General features: G+C 35.1%; 1 protein-coding gene across 6 annotated transcripts in view; it reads right to left on the reverse strand.

Moving 5' to 3' along the window:
• Window positions 1–8,510, reverse strand: part of LOC121318141 (dedicator of cytokinesis protein 4-like) — a 101,529-nt gene extending 93,019 nt beyond the window's left edge. For all 6 annotated transcript variants that reach the window (XM_041254504.1, XM_041254503.1, XM_041254506.1 and 3 more), the window contains exon 1: window positions 8,343–8,510. In XM_041254504.1, the coding sequence (XP_041110438.1) occupies window positions 8,343–8,379 (37 nt within the window). In that variant the 5' untranslated portion in view covers window positions 8,380–8,510. The remainder of the gene's footprint in view (window positions 1–8,342) is intronic.
• Window positions 8,511–27,857: the final 19,347 nt, after the last annotated feature.

Here is a 27,857-nt window from a genome sequence, read left to right on the forward strand (position 1 = left end):
ACAATAACCAAATTATGCACCACACAGCCTAATTACAGTAAACTGAAGCACAATTCCAGGAATTTTTTTTTTCCCCCCTTTAGGGACTTCAAAAACTTGTTATGGAAAATAAAAAAAATAAAAAACAGGATTCATTTTCAATATGCAAAGAAATTGCAACAATCCAAAATTCAACAAAGAAATTAAAAACAGTACTACCTGCATATCAACCCATTGTGAAAGGTTCACACTGTGTGCAAAGATTGGTGGACACTGCCTGCCAGGATTAGAAGTCATTTTATCCAAAACCTAAAATAAATGTGAAGGCATCATACCCCAGAAGCTATATGAGTTCATGGATAATCTAATGCTTTCTTAGGAGCCACAATTACAGATCCATAGTAACCAGCTGTGATCTCATTAAGACCTACAGCATAAGAATACAACAGGACTAAAATGAATCATTTCATGGTTTACTGGAATCAAATTAGTTTACGTATAAAACGCAGCCAGGGGTCCTGCATAGAGAAGGGAAATCTAACACATCAAATCAGTTTATCTGGTTATGCACCTTTTAATGAATGTAAATTGATGTTCTGGAGTCAGTGCTGAATAGATGGCAATGAGATTGCTCTGTTTAGTAATAGGGCTTAGAAACTATAGAGAACACACAGCACGGTATATAGTGGAGGCAATATCCAAAACAACACATTTCAGTATCATACCAAGACCATCGTATATACTATACAGCAGATGCAAACGACCTTTCAGCTCAATCTTTATAGAACAGTTCTGACTGCACAGAATACCAGCTGACCTCTAAATAGGGCATGGCTGAAATTTGAATATCGTCATGAAGGTTGAATACATGTTATTCATGTATAATAATTCCTTTACTGATATTGTCACAATCAATCACTAGACTAAGACAAGGAAACCAAATGATTTCATTAATAAAGAAAAACAAACAAAGATGAAACCTTTGAGGAGCACATTTAAATTACAGAGGCACTGTGGCTGCTGCACTGATTATCATTATTGTGAATTACCAGTGATGAACCTACAGTAATGATAATGGCTTGCACTCACATAATTTAGAAAAGGAAAATAAATAAATAATCTTAATGTGTTTACTCTTAAGGATTAACTTCACTGGATTGGGTATGGCTTGCTTGAAATGTATTTTTTTTTTTTTTTTTTTTAAATCTGCCAACTTATGTACTGTACTATGATATGTCAAATAATGCAAATGGATGCACATACTGTCGATCTACTGTATTAATATAGCCAGTGTGTAGGTGTTTATCACAAGCTTTCATAGAAACAGACAAACATAACATCCATATAAGAAAATTGACTTGGTACAGACACTGTATAACTCACACCATCTTTAACCTCCAATGATTCACTCAAATTTAGTCAAATTGCTTCCATTTCTTTATTAAACAGTTGATCCCAATCTGAGGATGTACAATGAAACTTGTATAGAAAAACAGCAAGAATAGGGGAAAGGAGTTTCAACTGAGCCCAGGCTGTCTCCATTCGCAATTCTAAAATGACAGAAACTCAGCCAAAATGGAAGCTCACATGATCTGCAGACTTTAGGCACAACTCTATCAACTCCTATTCCTGTACTGTGTAAATGTTAGCCATTGGTGTGAGACTGAATGAATGAGGGGGACAGAGAAAACAAGAGAGAAAGAGATGCACATGATAGAGATAGAAATATAAAGAAAGAGAAACCTTCATTATCAGAACAAGCAGATTTTTTTCAGTCAACTGCAAAAGTCAGAGCTTTTCAAAGCTACTCCACCTCTATTTACTTCTTCTGGACTGTTAGCGACATTAAACTCAGGAACGCAGTACTTGTAGGACAATCTCTAATATGGCAATTATTGTGTTGGCTCAAACTTATTTGTGTTGTGTATATGTGTGCTTGGGTGTAGGCTATGTGTGAGTATGACTACATGTTTCTACAGTATCTATGTGTGTATGGATGTGTGTGTGTGTGTATATATATATATATATATATATATATATATATATATATATATATATATATATATATATATATATATATATATATATATATATATATATACACACACATAGTACTGTGCAAAAGTTTTAGGCAGGTGTGAAAAAATGCTGTAAAGTAAGAACGCTTTCAAAAATAGACCTGTTAATAGATTATATTTATCAATTAACTAAATGCAAAGTGAGTGAACAGAAGAAAAATCTACATCAAATCAATATTTGGTGTGACCACCCTTTGCCTTCAAATCAATTCTTCTAGGTACATTTGCACACAGTTGCAGAAGGAACTCGGCAGGTAAGTTGGCCCAAACGTCTTGGAGAACTAACCACAGTTCTTCTGTGGATGTAGGCAGCCTCACTTGCTTCTATCTCTTCATGTAATCCCAGACAGACTCGATGATGTTGAGATCAGGGCTCTGTGGGGGCCATACCATCACTTCCAGGACTCCTTGTTCTTTTTTATGCTGAAGATAGTTCTTAATGACTTTCGCTGTATGTTTGTGGTTGGTGTCATGCTGCAGAATAAATTTGGGGCCAATCAGATGCCTCCCTGATGGTATTGCATGATGGATAAGTATCTGCCTGTACTTCTCAGCATTGAGGAGACCATTAATTCTGACCAAATCCCCAACTCCATTTGCAGAAATGCAGCCCCAAACTTGCAAGGAACCTCCACCATGCTTCACTGTTGCCTGCAGACACTCATTCGTGTACCGCTTTCCAGTCCTTCGGCGAACAAACTGCCTTCTGCTACAGCCAAATATTTCAAATTTTGACTCATCAGTCCAGAGCACCTGCTGCCATTTTTCTGCGCCCCAGTTCCTGTGTTTTCGTGCATAGTTGAGTCACTTGGCCTTGTTTCCACGTCGGAGGTATGTCTTTTTGGCCACAAGTCTTCCGTAAAGGCCACTTCTGACCAGACTTCTCTGGATAGTAGATGGGTGTACCAGGGTCTCACACTTTTCTGCCAATTCTGAGCGGATGGCATTGCTGGACATCTTCCGATTGCGAAGGGAAGTAAGCATGATGTGTCTTTCATCTGCTGCAGTAAATTTCCTTAGCCGACCACTGCGTCTACGGTCCTCAACGTTGCCCATTTCGTTGTGCTTCTTCAAGAGCTTGGACAGCACATCTGGAAACCCCTGTCTGCCTTGAAATTTCTGCCTGGGAGAGACCTTGCTGATGCAGTATAACTACCTTGTGTCTTGTTGCTGTGCTCAGTCTTGCCTTGGTGTATGACTTTTGACAGTAAACTGTCTTGAGCAACCTCACCTTGTTAGCTGAGTTTGGCTGTTACTCACCCAGTTTTATTCCTCCTACACAGCTGTTTCTGTTTCAGTTAATGATTGTGTTTCAACCTACATATTGAATTGATGATCATTAGCACCTGTTTGGTATGATTGTTTAATCATACACCTGACTATACGCCTACAAAATCCCTGACTTTGTGCATGTGTACCTAGAAGAACTGATGCTGCTTTGAAGGCAAAGGGTGGTCACACCAAATATGGATTTGATGTAGATTTTTCTTCTGTTCACTTACTTTGCATTTTGTTAATTGATAAATGTAATCTATTGATGTCTATTTTTGAAAGCATTCTTACTTTACAGCATTTTTTCACACCTGCCTAAAACTTTTACACAGTACTGTGTGTGTGTATATGTGTGTATGTATGTATGTATGTGTGTATGTGTGTGTGTATATATATATATATATATATATATATATATATATATATATATATATATATATATATATATATATATATATATATATATATATATACACACACACACACACACATACAGTACTCCCTCGCTATAAGGCTCTCTGTCATAGCGTCTCGGATATAACGCTCCTACAGCCTGTCCCCTAATTCCCTGTACTAGTGATTCATGCAATTTTTCTACAGTAAATACAGTACCAGTGTTGTTCAAACCGTAAACAACTTCTCAGTCTACCTTCCGTTTCTGTCTCTCCCTTTTGATACAGTATCTGAACTTAAGAAACACTGCACTGGCACTTTATAACACAGACATCTTATTCAGCATTTGTTTTATAACTAAATAAATATTAGGCCTATTACGTACTTGGTTTGCTTGTATAGTTATAGTTTAAAAACTGCTAATTAATGATCCACAAGTGGGAATGTTATCTTTTTAAATGATGAAAAATACTGGATGGGGTAGTGTGTGATAAATGGAATGCCCCTCGGGGTTGAATGCTAGGTTTACATACTGTAACACCCCACCCCTTGGGTGGGCATTACATTCTCATATCACACACTACCCAATGCATCCTCCATGTACTGTATGACATATCTTACATAACCACCTATGTTTGCTGATTAGTACTGTATAGTGTTAATTTTGATCCGATTGGTTTGTACTCCTGCAGGTCTTCTACCCTGCTACTGAACTACAGTACATTGAACCAAGAAGTACCATTTACTTTTCCCTGCCACAAACACCCATATCTAAATCAACTTGTACATCCAATGTTCTGTAACAAAAGATGATTGAAAGAATGTCCCAATGAAAATGTCCCATGGTAGTAGCTGTTTAGCTATTAATGACAAATGCTGCCAACCTCCAATAACTATAGGAAATGAAACCTGAAAAATCTGTACAATTAATATTATTATTATGTATTTCTTAGCAGACGCCCTTATTCAGGGCGTCTTACTATTGTTACAAGATATCACTTTAGTTTTACATCCAATTACCCACTGTGAAGCAATTTGGGTAAAGTACCTTGCTCAAGGGTACAGCAGCAGTGTCCCTCAACGACTCCCCGGTCAAGAGTCCAGAGCCCTAACCACTAGGCCACACTGCTGCCTTGTACATGCATACTGTATGTACAGCACATTGTCAAAATGGCCCCAGTCTTGCTTTGCTTGCATAGTCTAAAAGCAATCATTTACAAGGTCAATTTCCCCCAAACCACTTTGTTTAGGGTAAATATTTTACTTTTTAAAATGTGTGCTGCATAGTGTACTGTATTCCATCAACAGGCAGTCTGAGTGTTCTCAATGTTCAGATATCCAAGAAAGTCATTAATAAAACAGAGAATATTTTTGGATTTCTCAATTGTATACGTAACCTGCAGCATGAAATCTAATTCTTAATGAGAATATTGCAATGAGTTAACTCTCATAGACGGTATGGTATTTACATATATACTGTATACATTAAAAAAAGTTCACTTACACTATTCCAGATTTGGATAGCTATACAAATTACAAACTGTGTATATATTTTGTGTATGTTATTAAAGGAGAGGACACATTCTCTCCTTATGGAGCCCAGGAACATATTGATATTTATGAAGTCCAGGCTGCTGTATAAAGAAGGCTTATTTCTCTTTTTATCATAGGTTAGTAGAATTTATATGAATGACTTTGTATTAATCTGAATTAACAACATGGAACCCAATGTCCAACAGTTCCCTACTGGTACATATGATTCAGATGCCTACTTTGTTATTCACTTTAACAATCTGCCTGTTTTAGTAATCCTTGGTTTCCAGTCAAGTGTCCTGGGTACCCTGTATTAACCACCTTCGTGTATATATCACTGTTACTTTGTTAGAAAGCTCTGCCTTAACATGAAGGTCTCACAGAAGACAGACAGACAGCATTTTTTGATGCACAAACAGCTTTGCATACGGACACAGAAATATCTTAAGCATAAAGCACATTATTAGAAATTATTGGAGTGTAAAGTTTTGGGTTGTGTGTTTTTTTTTTTTTTTTTTTCTCTGAATGGATTTTAAGTGTTTCTTTTTTTTATTTTTTGTTTTTTTCTCTCTCTCACATGAACTGACATGCTAGCTACATGTGCCCAGATCCAATCTGTGAACACATTAAATAACAATTCATTTAAAATAAACACCAGTATACTTGTCCGGGTGCACTTGACCGCTACTGGAGTGGTAGCGCTCTTTGTCCAATGTTAAATTCATGAAGTATTGAACAGCTGAGAGACACGCCTTCCATTTTAGAACACAGAACCTTAAAACTTCCTTCCTTTCCCTAGGCTTGTGCCAGCCCATTAAAAACCCTTACCACTCTCTTACTATGTTACAATCCATTAAGATCCACAATCCAATTAAAGGTTGGGAAGATTTAGAAATGAAGACAGATAAGCTGAAAAAAAGACATCCCTATGCTTTCATTATAATACACAATTTAAAATAATAATAATAAAAAAATACATAACACACAATATACAGCTGCTCCTGATATGGAACATTATAGGTAATAGTGCATACCTGCACTTGATGTACACCAACCATGCAAATGAAAAATATTTTAACGTGTTGCCAACTGACAAGAATGCAATTGGTAAACATAACAGAGTGACTGCTAGCTGTTAATTGTGTGGAAATGATCCACAAACCCTTAGCAAGCATGGCACTTATTAATGTTGGAACTAGCAGTTTCTAATACTGTCATTATTCACCATGTTTTTAAAAGAGATAAATGTCCATAGCACATATTTGTATGAAGCTAATAATAGGACATGACACATGTTTTGCCCCTGTTAAAACCACATAATCCACAAATGATGAGCTGTGCTTTTTTTGTTATCTGTTTTTAATGCAGTTGACTGGTTGAAGTAAAACTCCAGGGGTCAACTAGCGGTAACCACTGAGGCTCAAGATTTCTTTTAACATTCTACAGGCTGGCGAAGATGCTTAAGGGTCTAGCTTTGGCAGAATTAGTTAATTGGACTAAGCATTTCTTTAAACCTTTGCAAATCAGACTGCACAAAAGGGCAAATCGCCGACAGGAAGTGTTCAGTCAAACAGATGTAAATGAGAGCAACACATAAGTTAGGGGTTCTGAAAAAATGCAGTCTGGTTTAGAGCAGTGGAATGGTATTCCTTAAACAAAGGGTAAAAAACGTATATAGGTACATTCCAACATATTGCTCTATGGCAAGAAATTCAGAAAATAAACTTATAAAAAAAAGACATGAAAAACAAACTTTAAAATACTACTGTCAAAAACAATGCTTAAACTAGTATATTAATACCATAATAACAATTATCCAACATGTTTAAGTGTATATCTACATCCAAGTTTAAATATTACCACTGCTTCTCAATTTAAATACAGTACTATGTTAATTTAATGATTTACCAGTCCGGTGTTAAAAGGATCCCCCGTGAGGATTTTAACGCCCAGTCCCTCGTGAGTGACACGCAGAAATAAACTGATCGACAACTGTAACATGTCAGCATGATGAAGCTACAGATTTCTAAACACATAAAACCTAACGATGTGGTTGAAATGGATTTAAATTAAGTTCTGAGCACATTGTTGTCTCAAGTAAACAAACAACGCCAACAAAGTGGTCAGTGAATACAAGTCCAGAAATTAGTGGAATAAGTGAACCAATACGTGTTTTAAATCGGGGACATGTTATTATGCAACACTCGTGATATCTGGATTTGAGGCAATTTTAGTTATGATATATATATATATATATATATATATATATATATATATATATATATATATATATATATATATATATATATATATATATATATATATAGTCTTTGCCTCCAGGTCAGTCAAGAAATTTTAACGTGTTTAACAAATCATCAAACAGTGCAACATACATGCATTGCATTTGGATTTGCTTAACAAGTTTAAACACAAAAATATACATTTTATAAAAACTGTAAGCTTTTAAAGATCATTTAGAATGCATTGACACCACCCAATGAGCTAAGAAAGGCAAATACTGTTCAATTTTTACGTATGTTTATACCTTAACTCTATGCCTTGTATTCCGTTCCTCGTAAATATTGAGAACACTTACCATAAATGTACGCTGACTAAAGCAATAGTAGATTAATAAAACAAAGAATAAACACTGGTAAAATAAACGCACTGTGTATTATACAGCGTGAAAGCAAATAAGCATTGTGTTTATATTTTTATTCCGTAAGATTACCATAGGGGTCTGTGCTAGGAACAAAGTTGATTGCCATTCATCAATTCGTGTGCCTTGCACAGCCCTTCGGCGATGACTTAATACCGTAAAGGATACGGTATAACAACAATTCAGTTCTTGCAACAAAGCGCAGCGAACTACACTACAGGTAACAAAATGCAACAACAACCTACACCAATTCATATATCTATCTTACAGCTATATTGTTCTTCACGAGCAATGTTACAGCTATTCCAAATAACCCATTGAGACTGCCCATCCTCAAAGCCTCAACCTAGCTCTCACTTTTAAAACGCAATTTGAATTTAATACATATTAAATAGGAAATAAAAGATTAAGACAAAATGTAATCTTACCAACGCCGTATTTCTCGTGTTCTGTAGGTATCCACATTTTTTTTACGATTGGTGCATTTGTAAATAAATGCAAAAAGCCTACACCAAAATACGTGCGATAATACTGTTTATTGACACACTCTCCACAGCAGAGTCATTGTTCTGCTTGCAACCGCTAAATCAGAGCTACTGTACTACATTATCAAAGAGAGAGAGAGAGAGAGAATAGACAACCTGTTCTGGGAGTTGTAGTTATTTATCACTCTGGAGGTGTAACCAACACGCGCATGGACTCTGATTCCCGTCAACACCTGCGAGGCCACAAGATAATTCTGTGGATTAATGGGGGCGTTCACGGAATTCATTCTGCCCAGATTCTGTGCCGAATGTGACCAGTTAAGCCAATGATCTTCTAAGAATGATCTCCGTGAATGCACCCATTGGCCAATTCTGCACAGAATCTGCGCAGAATGATCTCCGCGAACGCACCCTATGGTTCGTTCTTGTAATAGTTTTCGGATCACATGACAGTAATATAACATCATGGCTACCTCTGGTACAGCATAACGCTAAAGGTAGGCATTGTCACCACATTGTACTATGACTATGTTTTTAGTTTACCCCAACTTAACTATACCAGTATAATAAAATATGTGTCATAAACTACATGTGTGGCAGTAGTACTTTAAGGTAGTTGATACACAGTAACACACATCTAAATTGACATGGACAGTTTTTTTGGTAAACGTAGTACATAAAAACTATTAGTATTTATGATGATAAATGTTTGAAAGCAAATAATACAAACGAATGATGTCATGATGAGCATGTCTCCATCTCTGTCTCTCTTGGTAACTAGGTAGAATGGCTGTTGTTATTGAAGAATCGCAATTTAATGTCAGTAACGTTAAAATATCACACACGCACAAAATGATAATCGGTGATATTTTTACAGGTAGATTGTTTTCGATATATTTAAGTTTTAGAGTAAAAACTAAGACACAATGTGGTCAGAAAATGGATATCTTTGTATAAAGAAACTGATAGTGGCTAATAAGACAAGGCCAGAGTCCTGTGTAGATGGTATAGTATAACGAGGCTGAAGTTAGTTTCTTATTCGCCTGTTTCTTTTTCGTCGTTTTTTATTCAGACTTTAATCTGCTCCAGACTGAATGATTTGCTTTGTATGTAAGAGGATAAGTCACGTTGGGATGCCAATTTCTCTGTGGATATTCATAGAGGGGCAGATCCTAAACAATATTAATTTGTTTGCTCAGCCCAACTGATTTCAGGATCAAAACAGCTGGCAAACATGCTGATTTATTGTAATTGAAAAAATAAGTGTATGTAGAAGGTTAAAATCACGTTGGCCTGCTAATTTCTCTGGCTATTTATATAGGTGCATATCCTAAACAATATTAATTTATTTTTTGCTTAGCCCAACACTGATTTCAGGGTCAAAACAGCTGGCACACATATCAATGTATTATAATTGAACAAGTAACAGTGTATTTAAGGGGTTAAATCACGTTGGTCTGCTAATTTCTCTAGATATTTATAGAAAGGCAGCTCCTAAACAATATTAATTTGTTTTTAGCTCAGCCCAATACTGATTTCAGGGTCAAAGTAGCTGACAAACATGGCACAGATAGCGAGTTGACATGTTATCCAATTAATGCAAATTGAATAAGTAACTGGGGTATTTCAGGGGTTAAATCACTTTGTGCCACTTATTTCAAAGTTGATTCGTACACGGGGGAACCCCTTTACGTCCCCCATGTATATTTATCCCAGCTCAAAACAGATTTTGATACGCAAACAGCGGGCAATGGCACAGATAGCAAGTTGACATGTTATCCAATTAATGCAAATTGAGTAAGTAACTGGGGTATTTCAGGGGTTAAATCACTTTGTGCCACTTATTTCAAAGTTGATTCTTACACAGGTGGAACTCCTCTAAGTCCCACATATGTATTTATCCCGGCCCAAAACTGATTTTGATGGAAATACAGCGGGCAAACATGGCACAGATAGCGCATTTCATCTTATTTCAGCTTATATCAGCAAATGTAACACAGATTATTTTGTGGGGTTAAATCGCTCTGGGCCATTGATTGCAAAGTTGATTCCCACAGAGGAGGAACCCCTGTATGTCACCAAATAAATGAATATTGTTTAGGAGCTGCCCCTCTATAAATATCCACAGAGAAATTAGCAGCCGAACGTGAATGACCCCTTAAATATACTTACTTATTCAATAATAATACACTGGTATGTGTGCCAGCTGTTTTGACCCCAAAATCAGTGTTGGGCTGAGCAAAAAATAAATGAATATTGTTTAGGAGCTGCCCCGTAGTTATGGTATTTGCAGATGTGGAATCATCTGGTGTCAGAGATAGATACAATTGTGTGTCATCAGCATAGCAGTGAAAGTTTACCCTGTGTCAATGGACAACATCACCCTGGGGGAACATATGCAGGGAAAACAAGTCTGGTCCAAGAACAGAGTCCTGCAAGACCCACACGTAATTCTAGATTAGAAGGAAGGGTCCTCAATTTTAACATATTGTAACCTATTTGAAAGATAGGATTTAAACCAATATAGGGTGCAATCTGACCTACAAGATTGTCTGTTAATGTTTCTTTTAAATGTGTCAGCGCTATTATTTAGGAGTTTAGCAGTTCATTCTCTTAAAGAAAGCAACATTGATCGTGAATTATGGAAGTGCTACTGTACACTTGGCAGTCTATTCCCATAACAGGTACGGGGTTGAATCTTTCAACCATTGAATTACTGTCTTAATAAATAGGGCAAGGTTATGCAAACACATTATTATTACCATCGCCATTGTAAATAATACCTTTACAAGTAGGACATCTGAATAAACTGTGTTTTGTATTTGCTCTTATTAGGACTGAAGTCATTCTATTTTGTATCTTGCTCTTAATTGTACTGTAATTCTTTATGTATTTTATACAACTGTAAGTCGGCCTGGGTAAGGGCATCTGCTAATAAATAAATAATAATAATAAAATATTGCTGTACTTGGTTAGCGTGTGTTGTCTAGGGACAAGTGTTAGTAGTAATGTGGATATTACATTTAGCATCATTTGAAATGGATGATAGATTATACTGTTAGGGTTTTCTAAAGCAACAAAGCATATAATAATATTGCTTGAAAAAGGAAACTTTGCATAAATTGCATACTCTAATCTTGAAATGTATGTGCAAACTTTGTAGCACTAATCTGCCATTGAAAACGCACCATTTTAAGATTAAAATTTAAAGGATGAGGTTTAAATTTATAACTAGGCAGTACCGTTTAAGTATAGTATGCATTTAAAAACTAATTCTATAAAGGTAAGAAATTAACAGTAATATATTTTAGTTTGTGAGTGTGATATTGTATGGTTATTGTTATCAAATTGAGAATGAAAGCTGGGTATCTTTGGTATAGAAGCAATAATTATTTCAATCCAGGTGACCAAGTGGAGACAAGACTGCTGATGAAAAGAACTCAGACCTGGGGTGCTCCAGTGTTATTAAGCTGTCAACATGATAGCAGCTGCTCCTGACTTTTATAGAAAAATAATCCATTTGTAATAAAGGTGTGAGTCATTGTGAGTTTGATTCAGTACACATTTCTACTCTGTGGTCAGAGATATTGAACGCAGCTGATCAGCAGGTCAATCACTACAGTGCCATTGCTAGGGCAGTCTGTCCACTGTTTGGGCCAAAGTCACATGAGAATATGTAAGTGATTACATTACAGAACAAACCTTCTAAAGCTGTAGAGTTTGTTTCTAAGAAATCTGTCAGATGCCCTTGCAGAATTTAACAAGGTTTTAAAGAGAATGGGAGTAACAGTGTCAGTGACAATGTATTGCAGCCAGGAAGAAATTGAGTCATCTGGCAAGTTAGTTTTCTTTAAATTGAAGGCTAGAAATCTAGCCACTGTAAAGGATTGATAGTATATAAGAGTTACTCATTATAATACAGTGTCACAGAGACGGCCAAGTGGGCGGCGTGAGAACCAGGAAGGAATGAAATATACAAAGACGATGATGTGAAATGAAATGATGACGGCGCTTGCTGGCGCCGGTTTATTGTAAAATAAAACAGTTGAACAAACAGAAAACAACAGGACACGGCACTCTGTGCCAAAATAAAAGAGACAAACAAAACAGACTAAACAAAACAAACAGTGGACTAACAAACAAACACGGCGAGCTTCTATTTAACGATGACTACTATTCTTATTATTATTATTATCTACATCCGTCTCCTATCCCGTTCTCCACTCACCGAACACCAACCGCCAGTATGTGACAGCGTGCATCTATATATACTGTTGTGCTGGGATTCAATTACTAATTATTCACTTGAATCCCAGCACGTGAGTTAATAAAGTGCAATTCCCCGTGCTCACATATTATTACTTTTTACTTGTACGTGAAGTGCTGTGCAATCCTCGTGCCTAAATACACATATACATTTTAAACACTCGTGTTACACGGACCCGTTTAAACACACCACATGCAACACATAACAGATAATATACACGGGGGTGGGCACTTTGTCACATACAGGTTGTAAATTATATTGACAGAATCGAATATTCACTTTGTTTACAATTGAATATGTGTTAACCAAGTGGGTAGAGGGGAGTGCTTTAATAATAATATTTTTAATATAGCACCTTTCACAGTAAAAATTGCCGCAAAGCACTTCACATAAATAAAAACACTGACAAATATTAATAAAAGGTTATGGATCTGTTCCCTAAAGAGTTAGGTAATTCTGCAGCTCGGCTTTAATGAGCCTTAACATGCAGTTTTAAGTTTCTGGAAGGAAACATTGGTGTTCATTTTTAGGTTTAACAACTACTAAGGTTCCTCATTATGATTAATGCTAGGACGAACACTGGACTTTCATGTTCAGATATTCTCTCATAATTTCAATATTTGTTTGGATATTTGTTCATTTTCAAAAAGTAATAAAAGCCATTATATTGCTCAGAATGCAGGCAGGCACGGCATAGCAGCAGGGGCAGGGGCGCTTGGCCCCTGTGTTTGTGCCTTTAGTGTAACATATTAAAGTAGAAAAATATCCCCAGACAAAATAATATGTTGTTTAGGCCTTACTTTATCCCCAGTAAATTAACTACAAATCAAAGGATGCCAAATCGCAGTTCAGGTTAAACATTGTTTTGTTTAGTTCCGAAATAAATATTACATAAAATTGAAACCACATTTTATTCATTTATGTTTTACTTTTGTTCATTCCTTGCCATTTCCGTTTCTTCACAGTAAACAGTGGCCATAGACATGTTTTCGTAAAGTAATAACATTAAGTTTACTTGTGCCATTTTGTAGCTGAACAAGCAAACGAAAACTGAAATTGAACTTTAAACACTTCAAATAAAACAAACGTGGAAATGGCATTGTAAAATGAAGAGAGAAAAAAACTCATATTTTGGTTCTCAATTATTACATTCCTCATAACAGAAAATTGCAGCTAAAAACATATAATATAAAAGTCACTACACAACATTTCTAGCAAGTTGGTCGCTGTTTAAGTGACGCATTTCAGAATGAGATTCTGACTTGCTCTAAAGCACCACAGTGCGTTTTTGACCCAGATAGCTTCCCATAGAGATATCTAGCGGTGTCTGGTTTGTTTACTTTTTGCGATGTAAAACTTTTAAAAATAGAGGCTGAAGAGCTGTGTGACACACAAACTGTATATATATATATATATATATATATATATATATATATATATATATATAATATATATATAAATTTGCCATTTTTGAAACTCGCACAACATCTGGTGTGGTGGTAAATAGGGGCATGGTATTTTTGCCATTTCTATCGTATAAGAACATCTGATTTTTGTATCCGAATACATGTCAAAAAGTATTCGTTAGAATATTCTGATATTAGTCCTAGCACTAATTATGATAGGAAAAAGTGTAGGGGTTTGAAGGCGCAGAAAAAAGCGCAGATTTAAATCTCTCATGGGGGAAAAAGGTTTTAGAAAAGTGTTGGATCTGAGGTGTGCCAGGTAAGCCTGCATCATCTGTTACATTAACTATGAGGAAGTTCAGAAAATGAAATTAAGAGATCATAAAGTGATGTTTTAGTTACACAATTTTCAAATGTTTTATCAAAAAACAGCTAATGACATGCATAGTCGAAACACGGTGAATTAATTGAAAAAAATAAAGGTATTCATTGATTAGTCACAAAGGAAGAATCACAGTTATAGATACATACCACAAATCTCCTGGGGTGATCGGGGGCTAAAAATACTGGGGGTTAGCCTGGTTAATAACAGATGAGCCAATGGGAGTTGAGCCATGACTCAATTTCACAGTGCTGTGAATCTCTCTGTAATGCATTGTAGACGACGCACAGACAACAGACTAGTTCCAGACACACTCTGATGCGTTACTAATATTTAAAGAGCTCAAATCCATTTATTACTACAGCAGTTAATGTTTGTGTAATCAGCATCCAGTCAGGACACTGCTTACTCTAATCTTTTACTAAAACAGACATTTCTTGACCAGGATGGTTTGCATTAATTTCTAACCAAGGTAAAATCAGCTTAATGTACAAGCGTGTGAAACACAGTGTACTAATATTGATGATTGTATAAATGGTTTTCACTTAGATTCAAAGCTTAATTTGAAAGCTAAAAAAGCTGCCATTCTGTAAATAGATTTACATTCCTTGAAATGAAGTTATAGATGTCATAAATAATTCACACTCCCATCTTATTAAAGATGTCATGGTAGAACTACAATGTGTAGACTTATCTGCATAGAATACATATTTACAAATCCTTACCTTTAGAAAGTATGATTTTAACAGATTTTTAATTTTTTTTTTTTTTATTAAAAGTAACATCTAAATCTGTATTTCTTGTGCCTTATGGAAAAGTGATTTTCTAGGCAGCCACTATAAAATAATTGAAATAAACTACAAAACAGTAAGAGTACATCATTTTAATGTATCATGAAAATGGTTTAAAGTCCTCATTTCCTTAAAAAAAACTAAATATTGGAAACTTGATGTATGGATAGTTTTGTACACAGTCAACAGAAAGTTTCATGATTACATTCTTATATTCCAGCGCATTAATACACTTCTTGTCATTTAATATAATGTGTTTATTATCTAGTATCTCACACACTGACATAATTTTGTAATGTACAAGTTAATGTACGGAGTGATTTTTTAAAATTTTTATTTAGGTGGCAAAGATTCTATTTTGGAGCCCCTGTCTTTACCGGAAAGCCCAGGCGGAAGTATACCTCCAGACAATTCCACTTCTGTGCCCTGCATCCTGTGTGAGGAAAGCTATTCTCTTACTGAAAAGGATGCACTCCTGAAGCATTTGATCCTTGAGCACAAACTGGTGATAGCTGATTTTACAAGATGAAGTATTTGATGCAGTATAACCAAACCCTTTTTCAGATTAATTTTTTTTTTATCCTCAATATTATCCTCAAAAGTTGCAGGTGTTTGCCATAATGACCATTTGAAGTTTTAGTGAGATCCAGCGAGATTTCAACATGAAATGCACATCAATACAATGTTATAGGCAACTATTTTGTAAAAAAAAAAAAAAAAGTACACGAAATATGTGTATTTATTGAGCTGCAAGGCATGAAAGAAGCTGGGATCCCCTCCTTAATAAGAACGATTTCCGATAGTTAGCTGTCTAAAAATGATTCAGGAAGAACTCCTAGGTCCCTAAGTTTCTAGAAAACACTAGGGGGTGTTCTGTGACCCTTTAACTAGACTAATTCCGCCAAAGATCTGAAGGAGCTGGCATTTCTTAAGATGAGTTTTGACACTGGAAGGTCAGGGAGTGTTAACATAAAGAATGCATGAGCCTGCTTTGTGGTTCAATACACTCAAGCACTATGAGGATGTTTCTTCAGCACACTGTCACAAGTTCAGGTCTCAGCTGGGGGTGATGCCTACAACCAGACTCTTTGTGGAGGATTGGGTGCTACTACATGTGAATTCCCACAAAGCTCCACCAAAGCAGCATGGTCATAACCTCTTCTTTTACTGTGCACATGAAGTGTGTGATGTTGATCCACAGACCAGACAGAGTTGTTACTAGGTTAAAAAAAACTAAAACTTGTAACTAACTGACAACATTTATAAAGATCAAGACCTGGCTTTTCTATAAAATTTAAATAACAGACGTGTATGCTTTCTACCACAGTTACAGTTCAAAAAGTATGTAGTATAGTGTAATAATGTGGTGTGAGTGTGTTTCCTTCCCAAACCCACTGAGCTGAGTAAAAATTACCTAGTTGGGCTTTAGGGGGTTGCCAGATTTTGTCCTTGTAGTCTGAGAGGGTATTACGTTCAGCTGGAGGACTTATTTTACAGTGTGATTTTTTTTTTTCTTTTTTAATATAAAACCACTATTTTATTCTTTTCATATAAAATCATTTTGATTTCATGTTGCTTGTGTTTTTTTTTTTTTTTTTTGTTTTTTGGAAATGCCTCATATCAGCAGTGAATTATGTAACTGTAGTCCTGGGCAAGATTTAATCTCTGAATAAACTCGACAAAGAAATACATATCCCAGTATGCACAGCAGTAGCTCTTGTAGTGATTGTAGCTAATTAAATCATTCCAGAAATTCTCAACACCATGTCCATGCTCTCACTATATTGTTCTCAGACATGTCGTTTTCAGAAAAAAAAAAATTTTTTTTAGCAAACCATGTTAGAGACATCTCTGTATGCAAGTCTTTCTTGACCCAGGAAGTGCAAGTGTAACAGACGTCCAGGAAGTGCAAGGGTAACAGACGTCCTGGAAGAGAAGGCAAGCAAACTGAGAACTCTTTTACCTGGTGTAGTACCAGATGTCATGTTTTTAAAAGGAAAATACATGTTTGCGATACACTGTTTCTTTTGAAACATATATAATCAGTGGAATTGCATGACATACAATTTCTGAAAGGTCATCAGTTGCATCAGTTACTCGTAAAGTATCTGCACAGCCCTAGTTTGTATTGTATCTAATCCAGGAATCATCAACTGAATTTAGTTTTGTAAAGCATTGTTTTGCATGCTAACAATTTACGGCCTATATTTACCCCTAGGGGCAAATCAGAGACATTGCCCCTTCTTTAGTAAATGTATTAAATGGTCTATTTGCCCAAGTAGTGAAACTAATTGTTACTGCACATTAGATCTCAATGCTGTTTTATAACTCTGAAAGTACTGTACAGTTCTCCTTTACAAAGACTAGGTAACCCAAAAGGACAAATTACCTAAATTGTTAGACTTTAAAAATTAAAATGTGTTTTCAGTATGACTGTGAAAATGCAAGAGGTCTATTGTGAAACAACATTTTCAAATACATTTTCCTTTGTGATTTAGTAAATGAAGTGAATCCCTTTTTGTAACAGGAATAATAGCACTCAAATACACTGGACCAAAATGCATATTTTGCCATGATAGGATTTTTTGAGATCTAGATTGTTGTAGCTTCAGTTGGATCATCAGTTCTGCACTTCCTGACTAATCAGTGGCTATAAAGTTAGAATGTGATTCCAAAACATAAAGCCATAGCTTATATTAAACAAGAATGTCCAGTCTATGACACTAAAGAATTCACAGAATAACGTTTCTGCTAGGAATACATAGTTGGTGGTACTGTAGACATGTCTATTCTTGGAAACGGCATCACTTCTTAAATACACTGATTCAGTAGACACATAGGCTAGTGGTATTTTTATACACTTAGAAATTGCACTGTTGGTAGGAGGAAATCAACTTCACTTGAGACAGCTCTGTTTTGGTTTTCAGTTAAAAGAAGTTTTAATTAAACATAATTTTTATTGTGTAAAAAAAAGAGAAATAATGGGCCTTACCTATGAAAACTGAAAGTAATTATAAGGATCAATAAATAAGAATGTTATAAACTTACCAGTAGTTGGGAATACAGTATGAGTCCTATGAAAAAAAAAAAATCAATATCAACCTCCTCTCAAAATATCTCTAACATGCCACGTGTATATCTACGGAAGCATGTTGCTGCCATATGGAAAAAAATCCTGCTATAATTACATCTTTTTTTTTTTTTTTGCTATCAGCCAAATTCCAATGAAAGTGCTAGACTCACCAGCCAGTAGTCTCGCGTTGCATGAGACTGGAATTACATTTAAGCTCTCTTGCTGCATGTACAACAGTATGACTGATCTGTGTTTAATTAGTGGAATTAATATAACCGATATTGACATTTTGGGAAACAATAATATTCAGTTGAGGACAAGTAGATTGAAATGCTAGCAGTGTCTGAGGTGGAATTCAGTGTAATGAAATGATGCCCATGATCAAAGATGGGAATGCTCAATATAATGTAGTTCATTTCATTTAATAGTGTAGAAGTCAAATATTATCAATAAGCTGATTAATTCAATCGTATGAATGCAATCAATCATTGCAATACACCTATACTACCAGTTACATAATACTACTACTGTCACTACTACTGAACCCAAGACCACCTAGTGTAAGCAGTCTCCACTGTGCTACCCAACCTAGTATTTATACTGCTATTGCTACAACTATATCAAAGTGATTTTAGTTCTAAAACATGGAACAGTGGTTCTATAATCTGTATTGATAACATATAATATATATAGGTTTTAAAGATATCTTCTAATAAACGTGATTGTTATGTTTTGACCTTGCTGCAAGATAAACATGCTCGTGTTATTTAAGAAGGACAAGAGGATTAGTTCCTGCTGTGTGATGTTTTACCAGAGGACAGGCTTCTTAGGGAGCAGCTTCAACAGAAAAGACCGGTCAGTGGTTAGTTTAGAAACACAATAAATTTGATCTTTTACAATATAAATAGCTCAGTTCCTATGTGGTCTGAACAATTGTCAGTTTCAATCCCCAAATAGTCACTGTATGTGGGGCCAGATTTATTAAGCTTGTGCTGCACTGCAATGTTGACTACCATATTTTATGGAAGTAAATTAGTTTTAAAGTTTAAGAAACAACTTCCATGCACACAAGAACTCTCAAATGAACATAAGTCTATCAAAAATGCATAAATAAAGTACAGTGTATGAAATGTCAAAAGGTGGTAAACATTTTCTCCTTCTAAAAACAAAAAAATGTAGCTAATTTAAAACTGAAAGGGTTCAAGCTGCGCACATCATTCTGCTTTACAAAATTGACAAAAAATAGAAGTTGTTTCTTCTTTGTTCTTTTAATAATCATGCATGTTTGCTTTTATTTAAAAAAATGCCTTGCTTGCCAGTTGGGATGGCCACAGTGCTGTTGTTGGTAAACATAATGAACATGGCATTCATGATCCAGTGGGGCTGCATTTAATGCTCAGACTCAAAGCACACATCAAATGTATTTAATGCTGCGTTTCCTTAAGATTGATATTTGCAAATGATCAGAAGAAGTGAGATGAACTTGAGGAATCTAAAATGATCTTGAAGAATAGATTTCATCTGGCATAAGAATGTACTGTATAAAGGGGTGCTTTTACCATTTGTGTCATCTTTTCACATTTGGTACAGCTGTATTTTATGTTTCTTAGCCAAGTATACGTATGGGTATTGTCCACTATAAATTAAACATCTGATTGAAATCATTTGAGATTGAGGTTTAATAACCTTCAATTTGACATCTAGTATGGCTGCAGTAGTGCATTTCATGTCAGAGGTATCATACACATTCTACTTACAAAAAATTATTTTACTTGACGGTGTGGGTTGCACTGATATAATCCACTTCTCAGGTGGTTAAAAGCCCTCATCAGTATTACAGAGCTTTTTAAGCAGGATTGCATCTGGAGCATGGTGACCTACTTTTCATGGTACTGACACCTGAAATGTGTTATTTATAGCCCACTCCTTGCACAACTGTAATGTTTCTTTTCATCCACTTGAACCACTAAATGTATTTATGTGAGGGGGGATTATTGTGGATTGTAAAGAGGATGTCTTAGACACAGTACTGTTTTTAAAACAAACATTTCTTTATTGGAAAAAATGTAAAATATGACTCCTTGTTTTGAGTGATTTATTTTTACTAATCTTAGCATTAGTAGTCAGACTTTCTTTTAACTGCAACTTTTTGTTCACAGAAAACATCATAAATTAATCAATTGTACTATTAACACGTTTCTCAGTTGTGATTTGAGAAACACAAATGGTTTAACCGATATCAATTGAATTCTTAAAGGAGAGTATAAAAGGTCAGGGTAAAACACAGAAAATCAGGAGTCCTAATCATAGATTTGAAACATATTAGGATTATACAATAGACAATACTTTCCAAACAACGTCACTGACTGTTATTCTGAGTTGAAACAACCGCCTATCTTTAAATAATTTTAAAAACATATAGTAATGGGGGGGGGTTTAAAGTAAATACGACGTCAAATAAAATCATAACATTATTTATAAGTTTGAAATGGAGGGGAGTAATAAACTAGCTGATCATGGGAATTATAAAGTTAAAATACTGTATTTTTAATTGAGAACCTTTGATGGAACGAATATATAGAAAGGTATAATGAAGCCCTGCTGCTGTAAGTGGTGTGTGTGGGGGAATATAAGGTTGGCAGGGATGGGGTTAAATCTATCCCTGCCAGCAAACACAGGTGTGGCCTTTCCAGTGACCTAAAATCATTGAACCACTGCATCAACTTTTAATGTGTCTGATAGAACTGTTTTAACCAGATATCATACATGTGCATGTTTTATTATTGTGACATTTAGAGTTTACAAAAGGGATGTGTGATAATAACCAACAAAACCTCAGAAAATAGCTTGGAGAGTCCCAGTGTTTACTATACTACAATACTTGTTTTTTTTTTTGTTGGTTTTTTTTTTTTTTTTAATATAAATGGGTGACACCAACTATTTTGGAACCATGGTTCTACCAAGAGAAAGTCTTTATACATTGTACCACGCCTGCTGATCTTTTTTAGTCTTTCATGTTTATCATCAGCTTTTGCTTTAGTAGATAGCAAAAAGAATACAATATGCAGTTGATAATTCAGCACAAAATGTTTGTCTTATAAATGTTTGTTACAGAAACGTGCATGGTTGTTTATTGAATTTGAGCTTTTGTCTAGTAGTTTCCAGGGAGCAAATTGTTAAACCATTCACAGTGAAAACAGACAGCAGATGTATGTAAATTCTTATTAATATTCTGAGCGACAGCCTTGAGTAAAATATTTATAGAAAATCAGTCCCATCAGTCTATTTAAAAAGTATCTTTGAAGTGCAAGATAAAAAAAAATAAATCAATGTTTGATCCATGATTGTATAAACATTTTTTTTTTTTTTTTTTTTTTCATTTAGAAAATAGAGTAGTTTATGTGTCTGAGATCTGTCTGTGTTCTTGGTGCATTTATGAAACAAATTAAGATAGCATGTGGACTGCAATGAATTAAAGCAAAAAAGCAGCATTCATATTTCCAACACTAATATTTGTATACAGCTCACAATAACAGGAAACTCTTTGTCACTGGACCGGTTCCTGGACAGACTTTGTTCAATGACGTTAATCCAAAGGATGTTGATACCAGCTGTTGATAACTTAAAATAAAATAAGCATGATTCTTTTAAAAAAAAATAAAAGGCTGCTTATTATATTTTAGAGCGAGGAAAAGGTAGACGGATTTTGATAACCACTTTCAATCTCATTCAGGTGTAATGGAGAAAATGTAGTGCCTTCAGGTCAGTGAATATAAACCCTTTTCCCACTGCTTGCCTGGGATACACACATATGTGAGCTGACAGCAGGCTATTTGATTTGAGGATTGATATTCCCAGAAATAATTTCATATACGGCTTTACACTAGATAGTTTGCATATGAAAATAGCTTAAAGTCATTAAGACCTGAACCAGAATCAATACAAAAAATAATAATATCTTGACATGGCTCCTGCAGAAATACCATTTCATATGCCTTTTATTATGCAGACAATCACATTGACATTGACTGAACATGCAAAGAGATGATGGAACACCAATAGTGACCATGTAGGAGAGGGCAAATAAAGACTGCCCTGCCTTGGGTTTGGAGCCTCCTCGGCATGGCAATATCATCTTTAATATTATTTGATGGACTGCACCATTCATTTTCATGTATTTTCCTATTTAAAATACTGTTTAGCATAGCTAGATTGAAACATTAGCATATTTTATAGCTAGCACAGTGTGTCCAGTTCTAGTTTGAGGCTGTATTTTCTACAAAAACAAGCTGCATACAATTCCCATAGCAACCACCATGGCAACAGAAACCAGGAAATGTCCACTTTTTAAGCAGCAGCAAAGAATCGTGGAGCCTTAATTTCTGATTTTAATGGGGGGGGGATATGGTGGAATGAGATCATGTTAACTGCACACAATGGGCTGTCAGAAAGTTATATTTTTAGTTCTGGGGTTGATTTTAATTACAAATTATGCTGCTGTAATTACAGTTGCTGTGAAGCCTAAATATTTGGCGAATCACACCCATAAAACCTATTGTGCTTCAGAAATGTTGGCGACCTGTTGCAATATACAAAGTATGTATTGTTAGTGCAATTTGAGAATTGTGCCAAAAATGTTTGTTTTGTTTTTTTTTTTCATTTTTGTCAAACAAATGGGGGTCACCAAAAGTGGTTGAAAATACAAGAATACTAATGATTGAACAGCAAATGGATGTGTAATTGAACTGTAATCGATCAGTTGTCTGCTATAATTACATTAGGGATTATAGTTTATGCAGGTGTGCCAAGGTCCAACTCCATTTTCAATTACAATGATGAGGCTTGGTATTAGTGGTTAGAGAAAGGCGCTTGTTACCAGAAAGTTCCAGGTTCAATCCCAGCTCAGCCACTGACTCACTGACACACTCTCACCAATAGCAAGTCACTTAACCTCCTTGTGCTCCGTCCTTCGGATGAGATGTAAAACGAGGTCCTATTGGAAGTGACTCTGCAGCAGCAGTTGTTGATGCATAGTTCACCCCCCCAGTCTCTGTAAGTTGCTTTGGATAAAAGTGTCTGCTAAATGACAAATTATTAATAACTTATAACGATACACCATGACCATTCATCGAATACTGTAGTTATTCAACGACTGAGATTGATTAAATGGATCATTGTTTCATTACATCATTTATGTAATTACTTTTAGTAACAGTTCACAGTTACAGACACTTCATCATCCCTAAAATATCAAAGATGAGCTCAAGTAAAGAGCTCCAGAACGGTTTATTTATTTAACACATCTTTAAATATAAACAGATTCAGTTTTATGTAGTTTGATAAGTTCCAGGTTAAAATATCTTAAATGAACTTCTGTGTAATGTGTAAAGCATGGAAATGATTTGACAAATACAGGTGTGCAAAGTTGTTTATTATTATTATTATTATTATTATTATTATTATTATTATTATTATTATTATTATTATTATTATTAAGAAGAATACATTTCCATATCATATATTCAGGTTCCGTTTGCAATCACTCTTGGTGGTTGTTATTGCAGTTACTCAAATATTATGTTCTTTTTTTAGATTTTCTGTGTTTTGAACTGCTCCTCTGTTCCATGTGTCAGCCAGAGACAAAATAATCTAGATTAGACCAGCCAAGTCAGAGTCAGTGCCATCTTGTGAACTGATAAGAAGGATCACATTTCCGTGTATTGCTGGCAGTACACTGCTGTGCACCAGATGGCACTGGCTGTTATGTCCATAAAGACACTGGCAAATCTAGCTTAGACTCTTGGGCAAGCAAATAGAACATAAGGGCAGCTCCTGAATCTGCCTCAAATGTTACTACAAAACACTCAGAAAGACTGAAAGAATCAAAATATAAGGGGAAAGCAAAAAGAAAAAAATGTTGATTTCGAATTTCAGTATATTCCAATAGTAATAGCTGAACCTGAGAGCAAAATATTTTATTTGTAGCACTTATTTAGAATTAATTTTGCTTGATCAATTTTATACTACACTGTTGCACACCTGTGTACTTGTCAATTTGGCTTGAGATTTGCAGTTACAAAAAAGTCTGCATTTTGGTACTGTCAGAGAGGATCCAGGAAATTGATAATATTTCAAGGCTTCTATATACATTACAATTTTAACCCAGCCTTAGTTTTTCATGTCACATTCATCATAATATTGTCGTCTTTGTCTCAAATGTGACCAAAAAGAAATCACCCTTGTGTAATTTGGATGTTTTTCCTTGGTAGTTTTGGTTGGAGGAGAGACATTTGCATAAGTGACCATCGCTTGTAACTTGGGGCTTAACAGATGTTTAAGTTAAAAATAAACAGTTAGGATACAAAAGTGCTTTCACAACCAGTTAATAATAACAATGAAATACTAATTGACTTAATAGCAATCACATCTGAGTTTACAATGGTAATCCTTTCCCTTTTGAAGTGCCTTTTCCCATTTCATTTTACATTTTATTTTGGTTCTAATACCTTTTCATGTTTAGGTTGTGAAAAGATATTAAGTGGACAGCCCATCTATCTTGTTACTATTATGTCATTTTCAGAATTCTGAAAAATAGTATGTGCCCTTCCTTGTTCTGTATTGCATCAGTAACTTAATATTAAACAGGAGAATGCCCCCTAGTGGAATAGAACTTAAAGTAGGGACCTCATCGTGTTTACACTTTCCCTTTTTGAAATGCACGCATATAAAACAGTGCCTAAAAAATCTTGTTTCCTTTCAACAAACTGTTAAATTTTAAAACACACCAATAAATAATAGTAAATGATGGTAAATGCATGGTGTTACCTCATTATAATCTAATTATGTAACTCTTGTACCACTCGATTGCAGTACTTGTAACAAAAGCTCAATAAATGTGACCTATGCTTGTTACTAGTGGACTAAAATTAGTATTTACATTAAGTAGTTTAGTTGAAAGTTGCAATCAGCAAATGAAAAAATACTTTAAGGGTTTATACAGATGACAGATTTCTACAAAAAAAAAATCAGGGTAATTAGGCTACTTTAACAAATGCTTCATGTGGCTTAATATATTGATTTATTATTTGTATTATTTTTTTTATTATTATTATTTTGTTTGTAATAGAAATCATGCATTAACTGTATACAAGAAAATAAAATGCTGTATGTGTAAAACAAAGAACAAAAAACATTTCTGACTTATTGAGAAACTTGACCAGTTATGCCAGCAACAAACTGGTGTAGGTTTTTTTTGGTTTTATATTTTATATATTTAGATAACTTTTTTTTTTTTCATCAAAAATGTTAGTCAGTTCTGCCTTCGAAACTGGTAATCAGAGGGGATTGCTATACCTTACCCATATAGTGGGAGGCACAGAACTGTTGGGTTCACAGAAGAGCCATATGGGTTTGGAGCAGCCTGCTCCACCCCTGTGGGATTGTGTGCCTGTGAATGTTTCTAGTTTCACAGTAATGTGTTATGTATTTATTTTTATTTTTTTCTACAAGAACCTCTACAGTCTGAATAATTAACATTTCAAGTGGAAGGTAGCTTAGGCAATAGGAAAGAAAATCTGCCTTTTTAGGCATGAAAATGTAACTTTTGGGGGGAAAAAAAAAAATTGTGTACTAAACCCATCACTAACATCCACTTAAGTATGTAGGGCTTCACTAAGTCATCTGTTACCTGTTATATACCCTTATAAAAGTTAACTGCATTATTCTGTGGTAAAATTGTACTAAAGCTTCGTGAAAGCAGGGCAAATAACAGATAAATAGCATTATAATAATACATGGTCAACCATAGTTAAGTTTTAAAGACTTGGTACTGTATAAGCATGCTTGCGTATACTGAAAAAATAACTGACTCCAATATTTTGATGGCAGACTTTATTGGGCTCATTTAGGTGTCTAATATTAAACAGCATTTTACAAATTCAGTCACTTCCTAAGTGTAATGATTAATACGATATGGGCTTGGTTTTAATGATCTATTCTAAACAGTTGCAGATATAAATGCTGACACTCTTTAACTCTGTATTAATCCTGCTAGTGGTTTCTTCTGGGGTATTGTATATTATAGTATGGCACTGCTTAGATCATCAAAATACACCCCTCTGTGTTGTAAAATATTTTCCTGTTTGGCTCACATGATCAAGCTGTGTATTTCCATGTTTTATCTACAAAATAATAGCTTGGCATGAAAATGACAACAACATTAGTATGACTGAGTGTGTATTACCTCATCACTGAAGTATGCACTTTAGAGAACTGAGAGAACAGCATGGAAGAGTTTGGCAATAATGATGTATGTGCCGTGCCAGGCATATGGATCAGCAGAGGGTTTTTATTTTGATTAATGACAATCCCTAACCTCTCAAACATGCAACGCAGAATCGGAATCTAGAATATTAAAATAAAGTTGTTGTTTTTTCTTTTTCTTAGGACCTGGGAAAGACCTGGGAAGAAGTTTGATCTGAAGATGACAGAGAGATGATAGAAGATCAAGATGAGTAAGCAAAAGTCATAATCCAGCCTTGGTTTAAAGATCTGTACAACATGAAGTACTAAGAGTAAACAGTATCTAAAAAGACCAGCCTCAACAGAAACCTGAGTTTTTTCTTTAATTGAGAATGCCCAATTATTTTACCCAGCTCCCCCAATTTGATTATGTCCAATAATGTTCTCATTTCATTTCTACTCACTGTGCTACAGTGGACTGTGCTGGCCAGCCTTCCTGGGGACAGCAGCTTGACGACACTTGCTGTCAAACTCTTCAGCTCCCCAGGCACCTGGCCAGCAGATTCCACTGTAGCACAGTGAGTAGAAATGATCACTGCCAACTTCCCTAACCCATGGGCGCACCAGAGCCAGTGCGTCGCTACCTGAGGAAAACTCAACAAAGATGGACACTTTGTCACAATAATTCTTGTCTTCTAACAAGCCACGCAGGGACCCCAATATATTTGTCCTAGTGTGTTGCAATAATTTTAATTCTAATTTTTTCATCAGTGACTGGTCTGATTGGCAAGATCACCCAGTGTGTTCTGTCTTTTTTGTGAACATCAATCAGAAACCATGGACAAGATTTACAGTCACATTAAGGTAAGTCTGGTGATATACATCATTACTAAAAAAGAAACCTACAGTAATGAATGTATGGTAAAAAAAAAATACAAGATGTATTTCAGTAATCTTATGATTGAGCATTTTAAAGTTATTGATAGGTCTGGGATAGAAGTGTAATTTGCCATTAAACTTCGACAAGCAGGTTTCTGATCTACGCTTCCACAGTCTAGTTTATCTCTAGATTTATCAATTTTCTGCTGATTTTTTAGTATTTAATTTTAAGTAGCAAATACTTAGCTTCATGTATTGGTTTATTTTTTATTATTCATTAAATTATTCTATAATATGTTCTTCCAAGTTAATGAATGTGTAATCTCCTGTGCTTTGTAGGTTATTAGTTCATTCAGGATTTTTGCTTTGTTCTGGAAAGTCTAGCCTATAGCATTACTTAAGAAAGTTTAACTATGTAC

The sequence above is a fragment of the Polyodon spathula genome, chromosome 7 (genome assembly GCF_017654505.1).
Source record: "Polyodon spathula isolate WHYD16114869_AA chromosome 7, ASM1765450v1, whole genome shotgun sequence".
Lineage (NCBI taxonomy): Eukaryota > Metazoa > Chordata > Actinopteri > Acipenseriformes > Polyodontidae > Polyodon > Polyodon spathula.